Source organism: Cyprinodon variegatus, unplaced genomic scaffold, assembly GCF_000732505.1.
Source record: "Cyprinodon variegatus isolate N-32 unplaced genomic scaffold, C_variegatus-1.0 Scaffold1417, whole genome shotgun sequence".
NCBI lineage: Eukaryota > Metazoa > Chordata > Actinopteri > Cyprinodontiformes > Cyprinodontidae > Cyprinodon > Cyprinodon variegatus.
In genome coordinates this window covers 9,053-16,973 of record NW_015151870.1, presented here as the reverse complement: position 1 = coordinate 16,973, position 7,921 = coordinate 9,053, and the positions used below count along the sequence as shown (strand labels likewise).

General features: G+C 52.9%; 1 protein-coding gene across 2 annotated transcripts in view; it reads left to right on the top strand.

Annotated features, from left to right (window-relative positions):
• Positions 1 to 109: 109 nt before the first annotated feature.
• Positions 110 to 7,921, top strand: part of agl (amylo-alpha-1, 6-glucosidase, 4-alpha-glucanotransferase) — a 16,858-nt gene continuing 9,046 nt past the window's right edge. Inside the window, exons 1-12 of one of the 2 annotated variants that reach the window (XM_015402951.1) lie at positions 110 to 170; positions 710 to 920; positions 1,618 to 1,787; positions 2,897 to 3,100; positions 4,276 to 4,457; positions 4,957 to 5,068; positions 5,176 to 5,302; positions 5,723 to 5,825; positions 5,914 to 6,011; positions 6,136 to 6,275; positions 6,351 to 6,538; positions 7,511 to 7,634. In XM_015402951.1, coding sequence (XP_015258437.1) covers positions 125 to 170; positions 710 to 920; positions 1,618 to 1,787; positions 2,897 to 3,100; positions 4,276 to 4,457; positions 4,957 to 5,068; positions 5,176 to 5,302; positions 5,723 to 5,825; positions 5,914 to 6,011; positions 6,136 to 6,275; positions 6,351 to 6,538; positions 7,511 to 7,634 — 1,705 coding nt within the window. In that variant the 5' untranslated portion in view covers positions 110 to 124. Of the gene's footprint in view, positions 171 to 709; positions 921 to 1,617; positions 1,788 to 2,896; positions 3,101 to 4,275; positions 4,458 to 4,956; positions 5,069 to 5,175; positions 5,303 to 5,722; positions 5,826 to 5,913; positions 6,012 to 6,135; positions 6,276 to 6,350; positions 6,539 to 7,246; positions 7,371 to 7,510; positions 7,635 to 7,921 lie in introns of both variants that reach the window. The other variant, XM_015402950.1, reaches the window with a different exon arrangement.

Genomic DNA, 7,921 nt, shown 5'->3' with positions numbered 1-7,921 from the left:
TTTTGGATCAGCTGAAGGCTTTTAACTACAGTTTGTGGACTTCCTAAGTCCTGACTTCCTGTTTAGGCCGAAGCCTTCACTCAAAAGGCAAGAAGGAAGTTCCTGAGTTCAGCAGCTGATCAGGATGTTGGGCTCAGCTCTGGATCGGCCTGGATGGAAAGACTGGATCGGTGCGTCTCTAGAGAAACATTCCCCACTGCTCCTTAGGACCAGAGCAGCTGTTTTAGACCTCAGATGATGAAGCATGGCGGTCACCATGACTGCCAGGAGGCTTAACGAGGCTAGCTTGAATGCTATGAAGCCGGAGCCACAGTGTGTGGCAGACAGAAGCGACGGCCTCCAGCTGAGTGAGAAGCATGTGGGCTGCCTGACATTTCAGCTAAATTTAGTCTGAACTAAGAGGGTCCAGTTTAGGCGTGCCCAGAGTGGGCTGGTTTTAGATGCCGTGGGATTCCCAGCATCTCTTCATACCAGGAGCGGCTGGTTTAGAGGCGGGCAGGAAGTGGTAAATGTTGGACATGATGGCGCCTAGTGAGGCTGATAATCTGAACCGTAGCGGCGGCTGCAGTAAAACCGTATATTCTATAAATAAAACCTTTTCTTTCTAGCTGAATGTTCCTGTATAAAATAACGTGCTGTTGTCTTCTCCTCCTACTGCAGGGGATGCTGCTCCTCCTGAAGCTCTGCTGTGTTTGTGTCTCCTCCTCAGGTTTTGAGCTCCAGTTCCGTCTGGGTCCGAGCCTCCAGGGAAGGCGGGTCATCGTTCACACCAACTACCCCCTGGAAGGACAGAGGTTCATCCGAAACAACTTCCGTGTTTTAGCCTGGAACTACCCGACAGGCCGGGAGGATGACTCCGATAAGTTCTGCTCCCTGGAGCTCAACATGGCCGGATCCTACCAGTACTACTTTGGATACGCGTAAGAATCTCCGTCTCATAGAGCGACCAATCAGAGCCGAGTTTGGCCTCGCAATGAGCAGAACATCGTCTTATTGGCTAATGTGTCGGATCCCAGCCGCCATGCTGATTGGTCCCAGCTGCTCCTCGTAGGGCTGAGGGCCACTCTAAGTGGGGGGGGGGACTATCAGCTACACCAGCTGTTAGCCTTTCACTGGGACTGCCTGCTTCAAAAGTAGAGGGGTTAAAGGTCAGCCTTACCCATGAGCCTCTGGGAGAAGGTCAGAACGTCCCATGGACAGATTCCCGCTGCAGGTTCCAAACCTTCATCTGAGCAGATAAATGAGACAATCTGCCAAAGGAAGGAGCAGTTTTACCCTGAGAATAAATTTCCTTTATTTATACGATTCTATTGGATGAAATAAGATCAAAGCTTTTTATTTTATTGGCAAATAGTCTGAATATCTTCCTTTGATCAAGGAAAGATCCACGGATTCTAAGGAAAGGAAAGGGAGGATCAGCCGCTCCTCCTCTGTGGGAGTGGGAGGATCAGCCGCTCCTCCTCTGTGGGACGGGGAGGATCAGCCGCTCCTCCTCGGTGGGACGGGGAGGATCAGCTGCTCCTCCTCTGTGGGACGGGGAGTCATAGATGTGACTAGATCTCTGACACATAGAAGCTGGGATCTGACTGAGTGTGTTTGTGTTGCTCCTCCTCTCAGAGGCGTGGAGAGGTTAGGAGGAGGCTACATCGTGGTGGACCCCGTGCTTCGTGTGGGAGGAGACAACCATGTCCTCCCCCTGGACTGCATCACCATCCAGACCTACCTGTCCAAATGCCTGGGACCCCTGGAAGACTGGCCAGACCGGCTGAGAGTGGCCAAGGAGTCAGGTGGGTGGAATGTAGATTTAGATCAACTAGACCTCACTCATCTCTATGGCTCAAACTGTGTGATCTAGGTCACTGAGATCTACGTTCCCCGTTCAACTGGTTCTGATTTTCTAGGGAGAAATTTAATACGACTTTAATGAGTTTCTGCTGACATGAGGTGACAGAGCCTCACCTGGTTCTCTCACAGGGGGACAGGTTCTATCTGCGGAACCCGTCCCCCTGTGGAACCTGTCCTCCTGTGGAACCCTTCCCCCTGCGCAAACCCCGCCTCCTGTAGAACACTCCCCCTGCGGAACCCGTCCCCCTGTGGAACCTGTCCTCCTGTGGAACCCGTCCCCCTGCGGAACCCGTCCCCATGTGGAACCTGTCCTTCTGTGGAACCCATCCCCCTGCGGAAACCCCGCCTCCTGTAGAACAGTCCCCCTGCGGAACCCGTCCCCCTGCGGAAACCCTTCCCCCTGCGGAACCCGTCCCCCTGCGGAAACCCCGCCCCCTGTACAACCCGTCCCCCTGCGGAACCCGTCCCCCTGCGGAAACCCCGCCTCCTGTGCAACCCGTCCTCCTGCGGAACCCGTCCCCCTACGGAACCCGTCCCCCTACGGAACCCTTCCCCCTGCGGAACCCTTCCCCCTGTGGAACCTGTCCCCCTGTGGAAACCCGTCCCCCTGCGGAAACCCCGCCTCCTGTACAACCCGTCCCCCTGCGGAAACCCCGCCCCCTGTGGAACTCTTCCCCCTGTGGAACTCTTCCCCCTGTGGAACCCGTCCCCCTGTGGAAACCCGTCCCCCTGCGGAAACCCCGCCCCCTGCGGAACCCTTCCCACTGTGGAACCCGTCCCCCTGTGGAAACCCGTCCCCCTGCGGAAACCCCGCCTCCTGTAGAACCTGTCCCCCTGATACATTGATTGATGCATTTCTGTACAGAGAATAAACTCCCAATCTGGGTTCTACCGTGTAAAGTCTGCTTTCATCTGAGAGAGAACCAGCAGCCTGGGTCAGAGGTTTCTGGCACCATGCCTGGTTCTGTCCTGGATGGATACGTTTCTGCAGGTTCTGTTGTATACTCTTTGGGCCAGAACCAGTCCTGAACCCTTTCTGCCTTTCCTCCAGGTTACAACATGATCCACTTCACTCCCCTTCAGACTCTGGGAGAGTCCCGCTCCTGTTACTCGCTAGCCGACCAGCTGAGCTTCAGTCCAGAGTTCAGTCCAGAAGGGAAGAGCTACGGCTGGGAGGACGTGGGAGAACTGGTGGAGAAACTGAGGACGGAATGGAACATGGTGTCCATCACGGACGTGGTGTATAATCACACTGGTGAGTCAGTAACGGCGCCAGCGGTACCAGAACCAGCTATTTGATGCTAGCAGAGGTCCATCAGACCTGCCCTCTCCGTAGAACCAATTAGTTCCTGTTTTATGGCTGGAGAAGCAGGGAACCAGTTAACCTGTTTTGGTGGAAACCAGCGGATCTTCTTTAGGATCTCTGAGCAATTTGGTTCTACGTGCTCTGATAGATCCACTGGTTTTTTTTCTGTGTCCAGCAGGATAACAACAGGACCACCTGTTTGAACGGGTCTGGACCTGACTGTTCTGAGGGTTCTGCTTTGGTTCCAGAGGCCCGATGAGGCTAAACACTCCACTTCAAACCTACCGACTCATTTTACTGCTTCTTTGGTTCCAACTCGGTTTCTTTTGCTCGGTTCTGTTTTCTACATGAGGCACCGGGTCCTTTACTGGAAGTAGAAGCTGTGTTTTCCCTCTGGGATTATTGAAGTATGTCTGATTCTCATAGAAGGTATTTCTTGAAGTGGGAGCGGATCTAGAACCAGCAGGTCTGGGACCGATGGATGGGACAGTAGAGGTCAGGAAGCGGATTGGTGAATCCAAGGCTTCCTGCTGTCTCCACTGACTGGATCCGGTACCGAGCAGGACAACCTTTAGCATGCTAGCTTTGGTTTGCATGGCTAAAACAGGAAGCTTTTGGTTTAGGTGGAGATTCTGAAATGATAGATCTATATATTGATTAATGATGTGTTTCAGAGCAGAGCGGCGGTGTGTGTTTTACTTTTCTGGGCTTCCTGGGATGTTTTTGATTGGAGTTTCTGAGCAGCTGGTCCAAATCAGAGAAATGAAATGTTTATAAACCTGCTTCTTTAAGCTGCCGTTGCCGTAGAGATGTGTTCCCCACGTTGACTAGCTGCCTTCCTCCTGTCTAGTTTCCTCTGGCTGTACCAGTGAGCACCGTGATCCTAGATTAGCACCCGGTGCTTCTCTAACCTTATCATGTCTTCTCCCCTTCGCTCCCAGAAAGGTCAGCCTGTAAAACGATCCATCCTGAAGGTCAAACTGGTTCATTTACGGTTCGTCAGGCTCTGACTCCGTCTGCTCTTTAATGCTTTAACCTGCAATGTGTTAATGCAGAGATAAGAAAAAGCAGCAGATCTATGGATCAGTAATGGAGCCTCTCTCTCTCTCTGTGTTGCTGTGCAGCTGCTAACAGCGTCTGGATCCAGCAGCATCCAGAGTGCGGCTATAACCTGATGAACTCCCCTCACCTGCGTCCTGCTTGGCTCCTGGACAGAGCCATCTGGCACCTGACCACCAGGGTCGCAGACGGCCGCTACCGGGACAAAGGGCTTTCTGCTGACATCACCTGTGAGAGCCACCTCAACGTAAGTTCACAAGTTCCCTGGTTCACAAGTTCACAGGCTGGTTTACAATCTGAATCAATTCAACTTGATTTAGTAGTTACGTTTCCATGGATCCACTGACAGCTGTAGCTTTAAGCCCCGCCTCCAGCCGTGCCACTGCCAACCTCACTGCTAACGTCACATTAACACTAAAAAGATATTCCTGAAAATGTGTCAGAACTGGTTTGAAGCTGGTCCCCATGGCCGACATCAGCTACCAGCGTTGGTCCCCATGGCCGACATCAGCTCCAGTGTTGGTCCCCATGGCCGACATCAGCTACCGGTGTTGGTCCCCATGGCCGACATCAGCTACCGGTGTTGGTCCCCATGGCCGACATCAGCTCCAGTGTTGGTCCCCATGCAGTCCATCATCTGATGTTTGGAGCGTCTGAGTCCACAAAAGGAGGAACTGAAGGCCAAACATGGATCCTCTCCTCCTGAGCCAGGCTAACCGCTAATAGTTCTGTTCTTTCTTCTCCAGGTGCTCCGCGGCGTCTTCTGGGAGGACATCTTTCCTCAGATCAAACTGTGGGAGTTCTTCCAGGTCCAGGTGGAAAGTGCTGTGGAGGAGTTCAGGATTCTCCTCCAGAACGGTGGGTTTGATGCTCCTTTAATAACACGGCATCAGGAGGCGGAGTCAGATTTCTTCAGGATTCTTTCTCAGAGTTCCAGGACCTAAAGCCGGACCGTTTCTCTGCAGGGTCCAAACCAGATCCCAGTAAGACTGGAGGAAAACCAGGACTGAAGATCATTCAAGACCCCCAGTACCGTCGCTATGGCAACACAGTGGACATGGACTCAGCTTTGGAGACGTTTGTTCCTCACAGGTTAGTCCCAGAAAGTCCCACAGGTTACTGGTTTTAGTCTAACTGGTTCCCATCTAACTGGTTCCCATCTAACTGGTTGCATCTAACTGGTTGCATCTAACTGGTTCCCATCTAACTGGTTGCATCTAACTGGTTGCATCTAACTGGTTCCATCTAACTGGTTCCATCTAACTGGTTGCATCTAATTGGTTCCACCTAACTGGTTCCATCTAACTGGTTCCACCTAACTGGTTCCATCTAACTGGTTGCATCTAATTGGTTCCTAACTGCTGGTCATCTCATCAAGTGCGTCCAGTCTGAACAGGACTTGATGAGATGACTGGAATCTGGTGCTACACACTGCCCTTACTGGAACCAGTTTGACCCCCCTGCGTTAGAAGGTTCCTCCTGACATGAAGTGATTTCTATCTGATGTTGCAGCTCCTCCCCTCAGCATATAGAGGAGTGCTGTGATTGGCTGAAACGGAGACTGACCGAGCTGAATGAGGAACAGTTCCACATCGTACACCAGCATCAGGAGCAGGTGAGGAGTGGTGCTGATTGGCTGCACTTTCGGGAGGGGTGGGGCCGTTAGCTAGCTGGAAGGAACTCACTGGACTTTGTTTTTCCAGGCAGTCAACTGTGTGGTGGGGAACATAGTGTACGAACGTCTGGCTGACCACGGCCCCAAACTGGGTCCTGTTACCAGGAAGAACCCTCTAGTTACCAGGTACCAGCCAGGGGGCGGGGCCTGTCCACTGCTCTGTAGGAGGGCCGCTGGTCTACCTTTGGCTCACACTGTCTGCCCTGCAAAGGAGTGCCTCTAACCTCTCAGTGGTTTCATGTCTCTCCAGGTATTTCACCTTTCCCTTTGCAGAAATGACTCTAGAGCAGGAGATGGACTTTCTGAGCCAGCCGGATAAGATGTGCCACTTCCTGGCGCACAACGGCTGGGTGATGAGCGACGACCCGCTGCGCAACTTTGCTGAGCCAGGTAGATCTCGGAGAACTCGCAGACAGACGGTCTTTAGAGCGGGGCTTGTTTACCACGGTCTCTGCGTGTCTTTAGGGTCCAACGTGTACCTCCGGCGGGAGCTGATCTGCTGGGGGGACAGCGTCAAGCTGCGCTATGGCAACGGACCCCAGGACTGCCCCTACCTGTGGGAGCACATGCAGAAATACACCGAAATCACAGCCAAGTACTTCCACGGAGTGCGACTGGACAACTGCCACTCTACGCCGCTGCATGTGGCCGAGGTATCGTCATGGTAACCCAGAGTAACCCACAGCAGCTGAAGGGGGCGGAGCCAGATGGAGTAGCCTCTGCCGACTCCGGCTCTCTCCCTTCTCTGTTAACGTCTGCAGAATCTGCAAACATCTGGATGTTAGCAAACGATTAGCTGGTTCTGGCGGCCATGTTTCCTTCGTACAATCGAGCCGCTGAGGGAGGGATGAGCTGCAGGTAGAGACGTTCGTCACATCCCAGAGTGAAACGAGGAAGTTCAGCTTCTTCTGCACCCATGTTAAATATTTCTATTTATATCATTTGTTGTATCTAAAAACTGATAGTCTTTTCTAAAAAAACAGCGTTTCCGTGGCGATGGGCTTGATAAAAGTCACTGAAATGGTAAAAGTCGGAGCCTAGGCTGAGACGCTGCTGTCAGTCAGAGGGACGGTGACCCCTCAGTGACCCCAGGGTTCTGCAGACCCTAACCCTGGCTGGGGCCCATGTTCTGCCCTCTGTGAAACACGGTGGTGGCAGCATGAGGCTGTCTAGCAGGAGCAGGGGATCTGGTGCGGATGGAGTAGATGAAGGTAGAGCTGCTTCATTTAATCCAGGAAACGGCTCCAGAAAAATCCGGCGGATTTTCCAGAGGCTGTGGATCAGAAAGGTGATGAAGCTGCAGCAGAGTTGGACGTCCTCATCCAGCTGTCTTTGTCTCCCTGTCCTGTGGTCTCCTGCAGTTCATGCTGGATGCAGCCAGAGGCGTCAGGCCCAACCTCTATGTCATAGCAGAGCTCTTCACAGGCAGCGAGCTCATAGACAATGTGTTTGTTAACCGGCTGGGAATCAGCAGCCTGATCAGAGGTACAGCAACTAAACCATCTCTTCTTCTTCTGCTGTCTCTCCCGCTTCCCTCTGCATGTCTCCATGCCTGCTCCTCCCCTGCATGCTAACACCTCCTTAACCTCCGCTCCTCCTGCTCCTCCTGCTGCTGCTGTCTGTAGTTCATGCTGGATGTGGCCAGAGGAGTGTGTCCCAGCCTGTATGTGGTTGCTGAGCTGTTCACTGGCAGCGAGGAGCTGGATAACATCTTTGTAACCAGACTAGGCATCACGTCGCTCATCCGAGGTACGCGCCACACACACCGTCACCTTTGACCTCTGACCTCCACCCCCATCCTCACCCCTATCCCACCCACAGAGGAACAAACCCCTGTTTCTCCATCAGGGAGACCCCACCCTCTGAACAGATCAGGGACTTTTCTAGAAGCTAACTTTCCTTTAAGCTAACAGGTGAAAATAAAGGCGTCGACAGAAGGTTTGAAACCAGAATGACCAGGGGCCCAAGCCAGAATGATCAGGGGCCAAAACCAGAATGATCAGGGGCCAAAACCAGAATGATCAGGGGCCAAAACC